We start from the raw sequence: 17977 nt of genomic DNA, 5'->3' as shown, positions 1-17977 counted from the left end.
TCTGTCTGTCTCGATGCATGCAAATACATGTGGGCTATACAGCATCCTACTGTTTTCAACTGGGCATCGCTTTGGAAAAGCCTGATTGGAAGCACTTCAATTAATTCTTAACCAAAAGGGGGAAAAAATTGAGTTTTGTACAGGTTCAGTGTAGTAAAGTGATATTAAACCTCATGATGGTTGTTTAAGCCACTGTATCCTACACCATATTCCCAAAAATCTAGAAGTATAAATGTGGTAACTTAAAAGTCACTTGTTGATCTGCAGCAAATCGCTTGCAAATGTCTGTCCACATCCAGTATAACATACTATGAGTCACTTACATGCAAATAAAGCTAGAGTTTTTAGCAGGCCTCAGAACAGGAACACCTTTTAGGTTGTGTCTCCACAATTATTTGAATGTTCAATCCACCTAAACAGGAAGAGGAAAATCCTTTTTATTTTATTCACTATCAATGATGTCAGATGTTTCTACCTTTAGATTTAAGACTTAACACTGTTGTATCTCTATTCCTGAAGTATAAGATAGCTCCAAACCTGTACAGCTTAGTCCTCTAACACACATGTAAAATTTATCAGGGAATTTGTATTTTAGGAAAGAGGTAACAGCCATTTTTTGACATACCTGTTATTCAGGAACATAGAATAAAGAATGGCCACAAATGAATTTCTCTTCTCCTGCATTGCTTGAATGACATTGAAAAGTATGTTGAATACTGCAAACAAGCGGGAGGCAGAAGAAAAAATGCTCTGGTCAGGTTCTTGCTGCTGGTTGAATGGCTGTCTTAGAAATTACTTCAGTTTTGTGGATTCTAGAGAAATAACTCTGTTATTAAAGTACTTTAATTCCTAGCTTATTGCTTCTTTAAAAAAAAGGGGGGGGGGGGGCGGAGAGGTAAATAAACACAGAAGCAAACAAAACCCGAACACCATCTTACTGATATTTTAATTCATAAATTCACTTACATTGTGCTCAGTAAGCTCAGAGAGAACCCACCAATCGCTTTTTTTTTTTTTTTTTGGGGGGGGGGAGGGGGGGGAAGGAGTTTACAAAAGAATTCGGTGCTATTTGAGCCAAACAGCAGAATCCTGCCCGTGCTTCCAGTGCACTCAAGCACCCAGGCATGCTGCACGCCATGCAAGAGCCCGTGGCCGAGGAGACGGACCATATGGCCACCCAGTCTTGGGCTTGACCACCTGCGGAGGCACACAGCACCTGCAGAACCTCGATGGAAGCTGTGTTTCTTTTGGAGGAGAGCAGCGGGAAAGGACAGCGAGGGGACGATGCTCCGGCCGCTACAGCCTCCCCCTTGGGCACGGCGGGATGCACACACACCGTCTCCTGCTACCTGCTGTTCCCAAAGGACCCCAAAACCCGGTCTCCCAGCGGTGCATGAAGCAGAACCGCAAGGAGGCGGCGGGGAAGGCCGCACGCCGCCTCCCCTCCGCCAGGGGCACCCCAGGCCGCCGCCGCCTCCCGAGCCCTTCCCGGCCCTGCCCGGCCCCGCAGCCCGCCCACCGCTTCCCCAGGGCCGAGGGGGCCCGCGCCGCCTTCCCCTGGCCGCCTTTATAGGGCCAGGGGCGGCGGGGCCGCCGGGCGCGCTGCGGTGAGTGGCGGCTGCTGGGAACTAGGTTAGCTCCGCAGCGGGAGGCGTACGGTGGTGGAGGCCTGAGAGGGAGAAGAAGGCACGGAGCGAGCCGCCGAGGGGTCCCCGGTGGGAACCGGTTGGGAACCGGGTCTACATGGCTTGCGAGGCCCGGCGGGAGGGCCCCGGGCTCGGCCCGGCTCGGGCGCTGCGGCTCCTTCGGAAGGGGACGGGCGGCGGAGCGGCGGCGGGCGCGGGGCTCGCATCCCCCGGCGGGACCTGGGCGGTGCGCCCCGCTGCAGGCGCGCCTGACCTTTTCTCGTCACAGCGAGCGGGAACCCTGGGGAAACGCGGCTACCCCACTCGCCGCCTAATTCCTACGTGCCTAAAGCTGCAAGGCTGCTTTGCCCGCTTCGGAGCTGGCAGTTTGGTTACTAAAAAGTGCTTTTCTTTCTGGAGTAGCCAGTCTAGCTACGAAAAAGTGCGTTTCAGTGGTGGTGAGGAGCACATGCCGCAGCCTGTCACGGCCCAGACCTGGTGTAACTCCGCTGCACGTGGTGCTGGCCTGAGGTGACCTTGAGGGAGTAGAATTACGGCCTGCCTTCACTGAAAGGAGCGGTGCTGCCTCCTGGTTTTATTTGCTTAGCGTGTGGAGAAGTTATCTGTGCCGAATGCATCCGGGGCTGGGGGTGGAAGACTGCAGGACCTGTTAAGCTTACTGATACTTCTGTGTTTCCAGGTTTGAAGTTTGGATTTGCTTTAGAAGTAACAGAGCAGTTGTTACCTTAGGATACCTACATGCAGTTTTGAATCTGATAGTGTTAATAAAAAGAGGACTTCCCTGGAGAGAAGGTATGTATGTGTCTAATGACAGTAGTTTTGACGAAGTTGCAAGTCTTCTGAAAGTGCCAGTGTGCTCTTAAGGATCAGGAGAGTAAACTTACCTGAGTCTTAAAAACTTTTATACTTTATATGCATCTTTGTTTTTCCATTTGCTGAGAAGCTTTTGGTGGGTAGCCGTGGGTGATATGGCATGTGCTCGCTTTGGGGGCTGGCACAAGCTGATAAGCACTTGGTATGATGCAAGCAGTGTGCATGTTACTGAAGGCAGGCAATTGTTGCTCTCTGTGAAGTCCATTCATTCAGAGGCTGTCCTGAAGATCATTCTTTCTTCTGTTCCTTCTAAAGGAGAAGCGAAGCCGCAGAGTGCTGCATGAACACTAATGAGGCGTATAGGATAGTGAGGGGTAACTTGGTCCAGGAGCCACTCTTCTGATTCTGAAATAACATCAAGCTTACTGTGTTGTCAGCAGTGAAACAGTTCCAACCTATAATGGCAATCCAGAAATAGCAAGCATTTGTGCAATCAATTTATTAAGACTACTGTTGTTGACTACTGTTGTTTTTTTAACCTATTTCATTGATTCATGCAACATACCTAAACAGGTTAGGCGTGAAACTGAGTGACAGTACTTGGCCTCCTGTTTTCTTGAAGCTCACAAATAACAAACTTGTTCAGAGATGGGCTTTCTTAAAGCTTTGCTTGTATACAAGCCTGTACCTGTGCTTGTAACATAGAAGTTGTAAGAAGAATGTGGTTCACACAATATTTTTTATTATTCTTCCAATGTGACCTAGTGGAAGTTATGCTTCCAGTTGGTATGGCTTAAAAACATGTTTTGGGAAGCAGCAGGCTTCAAAAGAAGGATTGCAGTGGGTATAAGAATGGAAAATACTGTTCCCCAATTTATTCTGCTTGAAAATAAGCTTAAGAGTCAATGAGACACTGATTCACGTGTGTGAGTTTTTTTTAAGACCCATGTGGCTTTTTTGACAGCACTGCCAGCCAAGCATCTAGCTCAGCAACATGGTTCTGAAACAGTGGGAGCTCTTTGGCTCGGTGTTTACTCCAAATTACTCCAAATGAGCAAGCTTGTCGTAACAGCTCACCCCATGAAATTACCTTGCTGCAAACTTGAAAACAGAATTCTTTTGAATGTTTTATTTGAAACCGTTGCCTTTGTATTTCTGCTTTCCAGCTGCCTTCCTAAAACATGAGGTATATTTCTTATTTTACTTTATAATGTGCTGTTGTGCAGGGACTTGCACTAGGAACATGACAGCCAGACCCAATTCTAAGTGTTCATTCTCATTCTTTTCTATTCGTATCTTCTCAGAGCCACGTAGAAATACCTAATGTGCCTGTATCCTGCGTGATGATGAATATAATTTTCTGGGCTTGTGTTCACCATGAGGAGAACAATTCTCTATTTTGCTTTATAGGTGGGGAGCTGAGACCAGGGGGAAATATTCCTGCCAGCTAGCCTTGCACACCTGCTGGAGACACTGTTTTTGTAATCAATAGAAAGGTAATGTTCAACAGTGTTCCCTGGAGGTACCCTGTGATTTCATGTGACAGCTCCAGGAAGGCTAGTTACTGGAAACCTCAAACTGAAGCTAGGCAGTAATACTTCAGAGGGTTTGCCTAATGTGTCAGAAGCAGTCAAAACACAGGTATGCTACATCTCAGTTTAGTTCTGGGGGCAAGTGTTTTCTGTTACTAGCTGCTTTGAAACAAGTTGAATGGAAGTGAAAGCATACATGTGATGTTTTTGCCTGTCAGTTATTGTAAATTGTGTATGCTTTGTCCTCTTTTCCCTCAGGAGGAAAATACATTGACATCTTCCAGGTAACGGGAGGCTTTTCACTCTGTAGTAACCAATAAACAACTGTGAAGCATGAGGATCAACTCTGCTCTTCAGGCCGCTATTGACCTCACAGCAGGAGCTGCAGGTAATGCTGGAGAGCACTTAATTGCACTCAACTTCTGAGGGACAATTTTAATACATGGAAGTGTTCAAAAGCAAATTCCCGTTGCTTAGAGATCGGGGGAAAATATCTCCTTCTGTATTTCAAGGCTAGTGGAAGTAGTTGCACTGTCTCACTGATATTACCTTACTGGTAATGTCCGTGGCCGAGGGATGAATGAGTTGTTAATTACCAGGGCAAAGGAGTCTTCCTGAGATTCTAGGCTTCATCTCAAGGGGAGGGAGGAGGGTTGAAAAAGCTATGTGGAAGCACTAGCAAAGCTTTTGTCTTGAGGGCAGACTTAGTTACAGAGGTACTAGTTACAGTTTTTCATAAAAGCTGTCCAGAAGAGATTAAACATTGGGATAGAAAAGTTAATTTGACACTGTTTGTACTGAAAAGGTTCCAGGAGGGGTTTATCTAATGTACTGTTGTAACGGGTTTAAACAAATGGATTTATTTTGTTTTCTTGCCCTTAAAATAGCTGTTACAGTCAGTCCTTTTATGACAGTGCTAATGGTGTGTAGTGCATTCAAGGCTAGTTATCGGAGGTCATTTGTCAGAGTGGAGTTAACATTAGTGCAGTGAGAGAGCGAAGGGTGACAGGCAATACAAACCCTATGTGGCACCTTCATAAAGCATTTGGTCTTCCAACATATCTTGCCCAACCAATACTTGCTTTGTTAGTCGTGGCACAATGCCATTGACTAGACAACACCCTGCATCCCTGTGAGGGGAAGTGCTTCTGCTGTTACTCCTTCATTCCCTTAAGAAAATCTTTCTGTTAATCTGCTCATTCAGTTTTTCTGGGGGGGTGAGGGTAGGTCTTTTTTTAAAAAAATAAAAAATAAAGAAAAAAGTAGCTAACATCTGCTCTGCTCTGTTTTGCAAAGTAACAACTTAATGCTTGAGCAGTTCTTGACAGTTTTGCTGGTGTTCCTTGGTTCTTAAATGGGAGATGATTGCTTTTCTTCTCAGCACATCAGTTTAGGAATGCCATTCTTAACATCCAGGGCAGTGGAGAAGTCTGACTTTCTGAGTTGAAGCCTTAGTGTGTCCTTTCTTGGCTACTGCAAGGGCTGAAAACTAGCTTAGAAATCCATTCTTGGTGATACTCTTACATGTTCATGTTCAGGTAAACCGTATGCAGGTTTGCCTGTCTTTTTTGTTCATTTGTTTTGGCAGTAAAGATTAGAGAATCTTAAGACTTACTGTGCTGTTTTCTCTTCTGATACAGTTCCCCTTATTTCAGATAGGGTGGAGGAATTCAGACCTTTTTCAGTGTGACTTCATTGTTCACAAATCATTGTTCTTGTTCCTTTTAGTTTTCTTTTCTACCTCTGTTGTAATCAATGGCTTTACTGTTCCTGTAGTGTTTATTTTCCACATTCTCTCCACTTACTTGTTCAGTATTGGTTGTGTTTATTGGTAGTGCCTGGTGCTGTGTTATTCTTGTGTCTCTGTGCCCTTTAGGAAGCGTATACAGCTATGCAAACAGCTTGTTCCTCAGCAAATGCATAACCTGACTTTACCTTCCTCTCCAGATACAGTCTCGATGAGCTGATAAGTAATGCCGTATTGGGGCAAGTAAATTCTGAACAAGAATAAAGAAGTCATTTACCTGCCTCTGGGTCATAGTCCTTTGCCTAGGATCTTAGCAACCTCTAATCACTTTAAGCAGGACTCTTTCCCACCATGCTACTGTTACAGTTAGGAGTACATTTTTCCAAACTTTCAAGCAGGGCTGTTTTGGGCTTGTTTAGTTTTATAGACTTTCTACTTCTGGCTGGGAGAATTTTTCCCCTTAATGTTTGAGATACTAGCCAGGACTTTTGGTCTTTACCTTGGGGCTTACGGAGTTGGTTGTTGTGTTTTACTAAGCTTCTCATGCCCCCTCTAGAGATGCAGTAAGAAGAGCACTTTCTCTTTTTCAGAACAGGTCTTCAATCAACTCCCAGTTTTCTTGAGCTTTGGATGCTCAAGGCCATTATTGCTTGTCTTGCACTTCTTCCAACAGCCATTATTTTACTACATGGGATGTTTTAGGTCTGCCTTTACACAGGAACCTAACGCTAGTTCTCAAGGTTCCTATCTACCTGACCTCCCTGGAAGTAGTATTTGCTGTGTCTTTCCAGAGCCCTGCTCTGTTTTTCATTTGAGGTTTACGTGACCGTTACTGCCCTGAGCCAGCTACTTCTCTCCTGGTTGTCCCTTCCAGAGCAAGTAGCTCTTCGTGCCTTCTTGTGTGACTTGCTTTTAAACTTTTAATGATCCATCTAGTTGAGAATCGAGTTTTATGGGAGCTAGGTTCCTGAATTCTTCTTAAAGACCTGAAGTATCTCTTTGCAGAGTAACAACAAATGTGTTTGCTAAGAGTAAAATCAAATAAGAATTGCAGTGGTTAAACAAGCATTTGCTTAACTCTTCATCTTAGAAGAAAGTTACCTAATCTTAATTGGATACATGCATTTGTTCTTATTTCTTTCTTTTTACATTATCTGGATTTACAGACGGCTATTTCAGCTACATAAATGAAGAAACAGCATCTTGTTATCTTGCCATCTTTAAGGTATTTGCATGCCTACAGTGTTTTGTTGAAAGATCAGTTTCAGTTTTAGTATTTTTCTTCTTTTAAGAACAAAACCAAGTAGGGCTCAGGTGTCATATGCTTCTTGTTAGGTATCAGCTCCCAACAGACTGCTGTCAGTGTACACTGATATTTCGTACTGAAATAGTATATCTAACTTCTTCTGCAGACCACTGAATTGAGTTAGATTTCATGGAAGAGTATTACACTGTGGGCAGAGTGGTTATTGACAACACCAATAGAAGTATCTCACAGGTTTTTGGGGTATTGACCTTGCAATTCCGTTTGGAAAAGATAACGGATTAGGAAACTTTGCCCTCTTGCCCTTTTAAACTTTTCCTATGCTGTCCCAGTATGTGGGAATAAATGTAAATAAGAGTCATTCAGCCTATTGAAGTGAAGGATTTGTATCTGTGGTTATCAATTTATAACGTGTTAATCAGTTTTAGCACACTTGAAGCAGGGTTCCTCTTGTCCTGGAGGTGTCTCTCACCTGATTACAAATCATCTTGTTTTGTTAGAGCTGGATCATAGAATTGGAGGGTGTCTGAACCACTGCAGTAATGAGCAAGTGAAAACATTGCTTAGCTGATTGCAAATGACTTGATTGCCAAGGAATAATTCAGTACTCATAAGTGAACTGATTAATTTAGATGCTCGCTTTTATTAAGGTGAAGAAATGCTTAACGAGAATCACCTTGCACAGGTGGAACAGCATGTGTGGTGACTGGCCAGCCCTTCGACACAGCGAAGGTGAAGATGCAGACGTTCCCTGACATGTACAAAGGGATTGTCGACTGCTTTGTGAAAACCTACAAACAAGTGGGGTTTCGAGGCTTCTACAAGGGGACCTCGCCAGCACTGGTAGCCAACATCGCAGAGAACTCCGTCCTGTTCATGTGCTATGGGTTTTGCCAACAAATTGTGAGAAAAATTGTTGGAGTAGACAGGAAAACAAAGCTCAGGTTAGTAACTGAAATCTCCTTTGTGTTTAAAACAAATGGGGGAGGGTGGGGAATCATGCAACTGCTACTAGTAAATACTCCCCAGGTGCAGCTGGTGTCCTAGGCCCCTCTCCACCAGCATGCAGTGCGGTATGTAGATCTGGAATATAGATCTTTGTGCTAGGATGTGACCAGCTAGCTGTCACTGCAGTTGGCTGGTTTAAATGGTCACAACTTACTTGAAATGTTCAAGACCCGCAAAGCTTTGCCAAAGGGACTGAGTTGCCTAGGTTGTCCTGCCTTTGCAGGGTGGGGAATGGTTCCTCTTACAAAGACGTGTACTAAGAGGAAAGGAGGCTGCTTTTTGTATTGTTTCCTGTGAGTTTCAAAGGCTCAAACATAAGGGTATTTAGACTAAAGGATCCCTTAAGCACAGTGGTGTTGTCTACGGCACTGGCAATAAGTGGTTGCCTAAAGAATGAGAAAGAAGAGAGGAAGAATTTAATACTGAGTCCTCTGCCAGCCTGTGTTCTTAGTTCAGAGATCTTAGTTCTTAGTTCTTAGTTCTTGATCTTGGTGTGATTTTTTTTTTTATTTTTTTTTAATCAGTGACTGTATCTCTTGAAGTGGATCTCTTGAAGCACTCCTCCACTCTCCCCTTGAATTCTTTTGAGGTCCTGCACTTTGGCAGGGAGTTCTGTGGGTGATAGTTACTAGTTCTGTAACTGGAAGAGACAGGGAACAGCTGGTCCCTAGCCACTGTCTCCATATCACTTGGGATCTTGTAGATCTCTTTCTATTGCTCTGTGCCTCCCCTCCACACCCAAGTCTTATTTTTTCCTAGGCGGAAGGATCCCATCCCAGCCCTCCTCATGAGAGGACAGCTCAGGGCTGTTCCTGTGCTTGTCCTAGCTGCCTTTCTCTGAACTCCTGCAATACCAATGCATCTGGCTTTTGAGCTCATGAGGCCAGAGCTGTGCAGAGTGTTCAGGGTGTGACCAAGCCATGGGTTTATACACTGGCGTGATGATCCTAGCCTCCTTCTAGCTAGGATGGCTTTTCTCCGGGTGCTTCACTCAGCTGCCAGCGATCCAGCAGTTAGTGTGCCGTACTGCTGTGCATGTCTCAAGGGGTGTCTGTGCAGCACTGGGAGTAACTGCACCGTCTCCATCCATGTGCTGTCCCACAGGACTTCTCATACTGTCTTCACTCCATTTATTCCAAGAGTAACGCAAGGCTGCGTCTCATTCACCTTTTTATTACTGGCTTCGTTTGGCCTTTTTGTCGCATCCATCTTCAAAAGGAAGTGGCAGGGGAAGCCGTGACTTTGTAGACCTCTGATATGACACGGGTAGCTACCTGAGTGTGAGGCAGGTATCTAAAAGTGGCATTGCACGTGGTGTTTTCTGCTGTCATATGTTAAGATGTGCTCTATTTTAATACACCTGGCATGAGAAAATAGGAGGTGATAAATACTAATTACTCTCTAGTTGTATTCTCATTCGCTGTTTTCTGTCACTGGAAACCTCCCAGCTGAGACAGAATTGTTAGCACCTTTTTCATTGCTTTCTTAGGTTAGGGATCTTCTGCTTCCTTAGGCTACAGACCCATTATTTTTTCCTACCCACTCAGATGTGCAGGGCTGTATTACGACAAAAAGCTAAAGGATTTAAGTTGATTTGAAAGATGCTTCCCTTGGTGCTGCTGTCTTCATCTGGACTCTTTTGGAGGTACCTTATGAGGCACATCTGTAAGAGAATGTATTGACCTGGTTTGTAGTTGTGCCCTGAGTACATGTGGTCTGTCCAAGGCATCACCGCCCATTCTCATTTTGGAAGAGTCAAGAAACATTTGTAGTATGCTGTAGGGGAGGGAGGAAACTGAGGTGGCTGTCCTCCAGATGTGACAGGAACTATCACTACCTTCATTGCCTCTGCTGTTTTAAAAACTCTTGGGCTGTATGACCCCAAAGCAGAAAGGTGTGAAGTAGCAAACTCAGGTGAGCCTGATCATTTTCCTTACCACTACCTAAGCAATTGCTACATAGTTTGGTTTTGCTTTTGGTTAAATTTTCAGTAACATAAGTTTGGCTTGGAAATAGGCCTGCCTCCTTGTGCTTAGGGTCAGCGTGTGAAGCCTTACAAAACAGTTCCAAGGACAGTTGCAAAACAACAGTTTTTCCAGTTGAAGGAATAAATGCCACTGGTGCGCAAGTCAAAAAAGAAAACAAATGGAAAGAAAAGTGCTAAATTCCACTTCTTTTAATGTCCATTTAATCCAATCAAACTGATTCCATGCCAAAGTCTAAGCTGAGACCACCCAAAGGACAGAAGTGCTAAATTCCTCTTCTTTTAATGCCCATTTAGCCCAACCAAACTGATCTCATCCTATGCCAAAGTCTAAACTGAGCGGACTATTATCCTTGTTCACCTCATTTTGACTTCTTCAGTACGTGACTGGCCATCTTAAGTAGATTGCTTTCTTTGAAAAACAAGATAAATGCCTTTTATAGATGAAGCAGCAGTGCTAAGAGTGGGTGATTCTTGCTCCCGTGCTGGGTGGTCAAAACTTTCCCACCTGGAAAAATACCGAATTACTCACTGGAGTTGGGAGGGAACTTGGACAGGATTCAAGGCTCATCATGTGTGCAATGAGGTTTGATACGTTAAAGACCAAAGCCTAAACAGCAGGCCTAGTTAAACTGTTGGATGTAGAATTAAGTATCAAGACAGGCAAAAGTAGAAGAGACCTGAATTATGGTGAAGTCTAGTTTTAGGTCTTTACCTCCTGTTAGAGCTCTTAAGTCTGATAGCCTCTGTTTTTTCTCTCTGAAGGAGAAAGGATTCTGTGTACCCTTCAGCACATAGCTGGAAGGCACCTATTCCATATTTTCTTACCCCAGTTCCTCAGTGTGTAACCTTATTACTTTGCTCATCACTTAACAACTGCAGGGCTCAGCCATCTACTGTATTTTTAACTCTGCCTTGCTCTGTCTTGAGCTCTAGTGCATCTCAGATCCCTGTTACACCCAGCTGGGTTCTGCAGGAGGATTGGGCAATCAGTGTTGCCATTTCCTATTTATTCAGTTGCTGCTCTGCAAACAGTTATTGATTTCCTCTAGCTTGACAGTTCTTTCACTGCAGCATCTGAATATGACACAAGGCTTGTTTCATGTCACCACTTAAGTTTCATGATGCTGCCGTGAGGTGAAGAGTTGTAGGATCAACCTCTGCTGTAGGTGTGTGTTTGCAGGATGGGTAAGGTCACCACAAAAAGTCCCAGCTCGTAATGCTGAGGGTTAATGCAGGTCACACTGCTGTCTTTTTCAGTGGTGCCATCTGTGGCTGCACTATATCCAGTTCACGTGGGTTGCATTCATGGCAGCACATCTATAGAGGTGAATTACAGGGGTCCAGTGTGCCTTAGTCTCAGACTCCTACCATCTCCCACAGAAAACCTTTCCTTATTACTCCTAAGGTGCACTTGAGAACAGTGTGAACCAAATCAGGCAATTACTGCTCTTTGCAGTAGTAACTGGTCCCCCAGAACTATCCACTGGAAAGTGTTAAGGAAATTCTTATAAAGCTAAGAAGGGGAAGGTTTGGTTGTGTTGCAATTAGTAACACAGCAAAAAAAGTAAAGGTTGCAATACATATTTTTGGGTGTCAAAAGGATGTGTACGAGTTGAACACAAAGATGGGATGAGCTACGTCCTTCATCTCCCTAGTTCAAGGAGCTGCCCTTCCTCTTGAGAGCCTTTCCCCTAGGGCTGTCCTTCAGTTTGACAATACGTGTGGTACAGGTTCTCAAAGCTGATTGCTGGTGCAGTGGCCCTGCTGCGCCGAAGGCCGGTGCCCAAATACCCTCTGCAGTTTCTCTCTTGCAGTGATCTGCAGAACGCTGCTGCAGGCTCCTTCGCCTCTGCCTTTGCCACCCTGGTCCTCTGCCCCACGGAGCTGGTGAAGTGCCGGCTGCAGGCCATGCACGAAATGCAGCTGTCGGGAAAGATAGTGCAGGGGCACAAGTAAGTATAGTCCCTGTCTGTACATCTGAATCCCTTCTGTGTATTTATTAATTCTGTGTTGGCTCAGTGGTGCCACGTTTGTTGTTAGTCAGAGAAGAGCTGTGATGGGGAGGATCACAGTACATCCACTAGTAAAAGTGGATGCCAGTGATGGACTCCAGGGAGGATCTTGCTCAGAGTTTTGCTTGAGTCCTGCTTTCTACACACTGGTCTAACTCCTACCTGTAGCCACAGTAGCTCGTTGTTCTGTAACCTTCGCTGTTAAGCATCACTAACTGGATCAACCTCTCTACCAGCACAGTTTGGTCAGTAGTGAAGAGTGTTATCCAAAAGGATGGTCCCCTTGGATTTTACCGTGGTCTGTCCAGCACTTTGCTGCGGGAAGTCCCAGGCTATTTCTTCTTCTTTGGCGGGTATGAACTGAGCCGGACGTTCTTCGCCTCTGGGAGATCAAAAGATGAATTAGGTACGGTGCCCTTCTTCCAGGCGGATTCTCAGGGGCTGTCATGGGGTACGTGAGGGAGGAGGGGACATACTACCTTGAAGTTATGCTGATGATGCACAGCAGATGTAAAACACATTTAAAACACAAGGAACTGGGCATACAGAATACAAAGATCTGCACTTTGTATATACACAGTAATTAATGAATGAGGTTATCACTTTCTAATAGAGCAGGATATATTGTAAATGGAAAATAGAGTGAGCTGCAGCAGCATTACAAAACCCGTTAAATATCTGACATTGCACTAGCATCTCTGAACTACTCTATTTCAGCAGCTGTTTGGAGCGATATTTGAGTCTTTAGCTGTATCACTTTGAAGGGTGTACAAATGCACGATGCCGACCGTTAGATGCCATTACAATGATAAGAGAACACTGGGACTGAAAATCAGACATCCAAAAAGGAGGAGATGCCAGAATAAAGATTGTTTGTCTCCTTCTGAAAGACTGAACAATGCTGCTTTGTCTTGCTGGGAGTTAGTATGTCAGCTGCATGTGTTCTAAACTCTTGGTTTTGCAAAACATTTATAAAAATCTGACCTGAAACACAAAATGGAAAACATGAAAATGACTGACAGAAAAATTTCACTGCAACAAAAACAAAATCTCTGTAAAGATGATCAGCACCACTGTAATATTACTCTAAACTGTTCCATAATTAGCACTGAAAAGTGTGAAAGGAGTAGAGTTAATTTAGTTAACGCAGTCAAAATACAGCTCTGGCTTGTGCTTTCTTAGCATGGCCAATAAACTGAAAGGCACTCCTTGCAACCTTTGAGCTTTTGGCTAGACCTGCAGCTTAGCAGTGGCTTAAAATTAACTTAAAGTTTGTGGGGAAGCAGAAATTGCACTTTTTTCATAAGCAGGGCCCTCTGCCTTCTCTTTGACTTCTGCAGAAATAACATGCCATTTATGTTGGTGAATGTTTCGTGGTGTGTATAAAATCTTGTTTCTTAACCTTAGGTCCCCTTCCCTTGCTGCTAAGTGGAGGTTTTGGAGGCAGCTGTCTGTGGATCGCTGTGTATCCCGTGGACTGCATCAAGTCTAGAATTCAGGTTCTCTCCATGGCTGGGAAGCAGACAGGCTTTATGGGAACATTTGTAACTGTTGTGAGAACTGAAGGTGAGCATGCAGGACAGCAACTGAATCTGATGGGCTCCAGTTCCAAATCCATTTCCTCTGGTACCAAGAACTGCTTAAAAAAATCTTGTCCATTGATGGTGTGTTAGAGACTGACAGTAACAGTTTCTAATAGAAATACTGATGATGATGTAGTTTGGAAATCTTGGAATCCAGAAACTGAGCCATGCTGCATTGTGCTGTATCTTTTGATTCAGGAGACAATTAAGTTAATGCTAACAAAAGCTCAGTAAGCATTAAAAAGCAGACGAATGAATTCTGTGCTCAAACATACAAATGAAAATTGAAGGAACCAGTAAAGTTTGGTAGAGAATTTTTCTTTACCTCTAGAAGCTGGTATATGGCTGACAGCAGTTTGGTAAACGAGTCTTACCCAGACTGCCAACTTGGAGCTTCTACCTAAGCATCTCATCTGGAAAAGGCCTGTACCAGGCACTTCAGGAGATGGTGTAAAAACACAAATGGCAGCACATACAACAACTCCTGGCCCTGTTACTGGGGGAAGCCAATGTCAGAGAAGGAGTTTGACTTGGGCACAGCTACTTCAGAGCTCTGTCCCTTCTTCCTGTCAGTCTTTCTGCCAGTTGTAGTACAGCTGCTGTGAGCTGTATCCTCTGGTGAGCAATCCTTCTGAAGATGCTGTCATGCCTAACAACTTCAGATGCTTACAGTAGAAGCTTAAATAAAATAAACTCAGGTTACAACTCTAGATACTCCTGTATCTACATCCAGTAGCACTCCAGGTAGCTGCTCCAGCAGGGGGTTCAGCTGTGTGCGTGCATCTGCCCCTGTAAGCAGCAGCACTGCCTCATCAATATCCTTCAAAGATGAAAGAAGAGTGTTCGGTGCTGATGGGCATTTTAATGAATCGCTAACCAGGTCTGATTTAATTTCCAGGTGTGCTTGCCTTGTATTCTGGCCTGAAGCCAACTATGATCCGTGCATTCCTGGCCAATGGGGCACTGTTCCTCGCCTATGAGTACAGCCGGAAACTTATGATGCAACAAGTAGATTCCTACTGACACCTTCTAGCCAACGGAGAACAACCTTTTAAATGATCAAAAACCTCTAGATCACATCATGGTCTGAGCAGTGCCAGATCAGTGACCTAATTTTAAGAACTCATTTCCAGTTTAGGATTTGTAATCTTCAAAATTCAAGTGATTTTTATAGAGATGTGTACATGCTTCTTGAATTGGACCAGCAGGATCAGCTCTAGCCTGCAGATTCTGCACTGGGTATGTTGCATGTCAGAAGTGTCTTTTCCTGCCTATAATGGTGCTAAAAAAGACAGCTTGACATGTTAGTTTTAATGGTACCTGCAGAAAGGGCTGTGACTTGTTTAAGCTCCTTTTCTAGCTCCCTTTTACCCCATAACTGTCCAGGATCAGTGCAGTTGGTGTCTGACTGCATACTCTGGCCCTGTGACTGGGCCTAAAGAAGTAGCAAGTGTTCACCCACTTGACCTAGAGCTGAGATATGCACATATTTGAGATTAAAAAAAAAAAAAAAGTGGTTTTAAGGAGCCCATGCAGCATTTGCAACACTTCTCAAAATCCTTCCAAGAAGTGCTGGAGTACATTGAACACTTCCAGCAGTTCCTCTTACATGAAATGGAAGCTGCTTCAAAGTATAAAGCTGTAACTTGCAGGCTCGTGGTCAGGTCACCTTTGTGGGGTTGAGTCTGCACACAAAGGACAGGAAGCTGAAGAGGAGCAGAAGGCCCCAGCTGACTTCTCAAAGACAACTGACACCACAGTCTCTGGGGTGTAGAACTGACTTGGGCTGGAGTCCTGCCACATGTGCCATGTGCTGGGTCTCTTCAGCTGAGTGGAAACTGCTCATGTGAAGGGACTGTTCATATTACCTTCAGGCCTGGAGGGCATGCCTGCTTCTTCGTGTTACTTGATTCAACATGCAGCATAAGGCCAGTTAGTAGCCAAAAATGATATAACACCTATTTTTCTAGCTGCCCCATGCATTTTTGAAATATGACTTTCATGTAAGCATGCTCTACCTTGTAAGCAGTAGCCTAGGGCTAGACATGGGAGAAGAAAAAGCAAGTCTCAGAGGAACAACATTCATAAATAAGATCTGGACTTGTACAGAGAGATGTTGTCTATGTGGTATAGCATACCTGCCCTTGGGGAGGGCACAGACAAGCTACCCTCAGGGTTAGCAGAGCTCTTTAACCTACCAACATCAGAGCTACACCAAAATTAGCAACATAGTTACGGGCAAGTTACACTTGCTGTGACAAGCCACAGCTGAAACAGCTCAATTTTGTATGTTACAGCTTATTTCATACCCCCAGGTAGAGGGAAAGGCTTTAGATTGATGAAAGTCTCAGTATCTACTGCCTCTAGGAGTGGAGCCAGAGTAATTTTAAACTGGCTACTCCACTTCATGGCTGTAGCCTGGCAGAAGGAAAAAAAGTGTTTGCTGCAGTTCCCCAAACTCTTCTTACTTCTTCAGTCTTCATGGGCAGCACAGGCTGCTCACACACCTGTGAAAGAGGCAATTAAAAGCAGCATACAGCTGAGGGAGAGTTTTCAGTGCCTGTTGTGCTGATTTACTTTGCCTGGTACACTAAGGACAGTAGCACTGTGACTAACCCATTCTTTGAAAAGCAGTTTATGCCAAATGTTTAAATAATTCAGGTAGAAGAGCAGGACTTCAAAAGTCCTCAGCCTTCCCCTTCCTAAAGTTGTCTACCCAAGAGATATATCGTATTTCTGTGTGGCTGTAATAGTTACAAGAAGTTAAGAACAGAATTAATAGCATTGGAATACTGAAATCTATTTCATAGATTTGTCTTTGGTCTTTGCTTTCATTTTTTAAAGCTCAGTTGCAATTTTTAATACTGAAGTTAAGGCTTCAAGAGAAGCAGGAGTTTTAGACCCCACCTACAGCAAGAAGCTGGGGGCAGAAGCAGGCATGCATTTTGAGAGTTTACCTTTCAGAGTCAAACTAAGCAGTAATTTTTATAGCTAGTTACCTGAGCTGTACACATGTATCAATTGTTCACCTGAGAACTCTGCGATGTTGGTACAGAAATTCATTGGAATAAAGTTTGATTCAGCTGACCACCTGAGTGTTGTTCGTGCTATAACACCCCCGCTTATCTAACTGCGAAGGGTAAAATTGGTGTCACCACCCCTCTGAAGGAAAAGGGGGTTCAGAACCCCTTACTGACTCTAGAAGTCCCTCACACTTAGAGTGAGAGCTACACCAAGGTGCTGTGAAGCAAGTGTAGATTTCACGTACTCTACTATAGAAAAGAAAACCCCTAATTCAGCCCTGGGTCTGGTGCTTTGTTAATATGAAAGCCAGTTCTAATATTAGGGCTTTGTTAGTATGAAAACCAGATCTAATATTAGGGCTTACCTCAAGACCTGAGATTGTTGATTAATGTGCTGTGTGCTGTAAGAGTAAGATCCCTGCCAGAAGAACACCAAGAACAGACATGGGTGACCTCAGTTCCAGGGGTGAAGGATGAGTGCCCCTACCCTGAAGCCAGAGGTCACTGCTGCAGCAAGTTCAGCAACTAGTGTTAGTGTTTTAAAGCAGATGTTGGATTTCTGACATGAGATACAACAGCTCTGGTACAGCTATGTTGCTTATTTCTCCCCTCTCCCCCAGCTGAAATATGCAGTTAAGTAAAACATACCCCTCTTTTTGCTCTTACAGCCTTTACTATTGCCACATAACCTGGCTAGCTTGCTTCACAGCAGGAAGAAGGTGAACCTTAACTGCCCCGCAGCCGCTCAGAAAGGGCAGCCCAGGGCAGCGCTCTCCAGTTGCCAGAGCTAAGCTAAAAGGAACTTGGTCAGCAGACGCTGCCAGCGGCAATAAAGCGGCATCAGATTCCAGCTCCAAGTACAGGCGGTCTAGACAGAAAGGCCTTACCAGCATTCTTCTCAGTCGCCCTCTAGTGACGCAGCTTCGGTCTCGCTCCTATAACAAAGGACATCTCTTCCTTTTCCTCTAGCCAGTAGCAGCACTGCAGGGGTTGCCTTAACTTCACTGCCACCCCGAGCCTTGAGGCAGTTCCCAGAGCACATTCCTAAGCTTCATGTGCAATGCCTTCTTTAATAGAGTTCTCACAGCCTCGGAAGCAAGACTGCAACTCATGGGTCCCCCAAAGGACCACCCCCAAAAAAAGCATCCAAGAGTATTGTCCAGATGCTTCTTGAACTCCAGCAGCTCAGTGCCACGACTACTGACCTAGGGAGCCTGTTCCAGTGCCTAACAGCCTTTTTTTTTTCCCATTTATTAAAGCTTCAAGCAGGATAGTACTTAATTACTTTTTTTAGACTGACTATTCACTAAAATTAATTTAACACAGCTAGATGGATGCTTCAGCTGCAGAGCGTTATACACC

The 17977-nt window shown here is 44.4% G+C and overlaps 1 protein-coding gene across 1 annotated transcript; it reads left to right on the top strand.

The window, feature by feature from the left end:
* The first annotated feature begins 1508 nt into the window (after positions 1–1508).
* SLC25A15 (solute carrier family 25 member 15) lies at positions 1509–16680 on the top strand. Its single transcript, XM_035323830.1, has 9 exons — positions 1509–1607; positions 2326–2438; positions 3870–3955; positions 4250–4379; positions 7688–7946; positions 11812–11949; positions 12246–12415; positions 13417–13575; positions 14491–16680. The coding sequence occupies exons 4-9, from the start codon at positions 4325–4327 to the stop codon at positions 14613–14615; spliced, it is 906 nt and encodes a 301-aa protein (XP_035179721.1). The 5' UTR covers positions 1509–1607; positions 2326–2438; positions 3870–3955; positions 4250–4324; the 3' UTR covers positions 14616–16680.
* The last annotated feature ends 1297 nt before the right edge of the window (positions 16681–17977 follow it).

The sequence above is a fragment of the Oxyura jamaicensis genome, chromosome 1 (genome assembly GCF_011077185.1).
Source record: "Oxyura jamaicensis isolate SHBP4307 breed ruddy duck chromosome 1, BPBGC_Ojam_1.0, whole genome shotgun sequence".
Lineage (NCBI taxonomy): Eukaryota > Metazoa > Chordata > Aves > Anseriformes > Anatidae > Oxyura > Oxyura jamaicensis.
The sequence above is the reverse complement of the archived record's forward strand: the minus strand, read 5'-3'. Positions and strand labels throughout refer to the sequence as shown.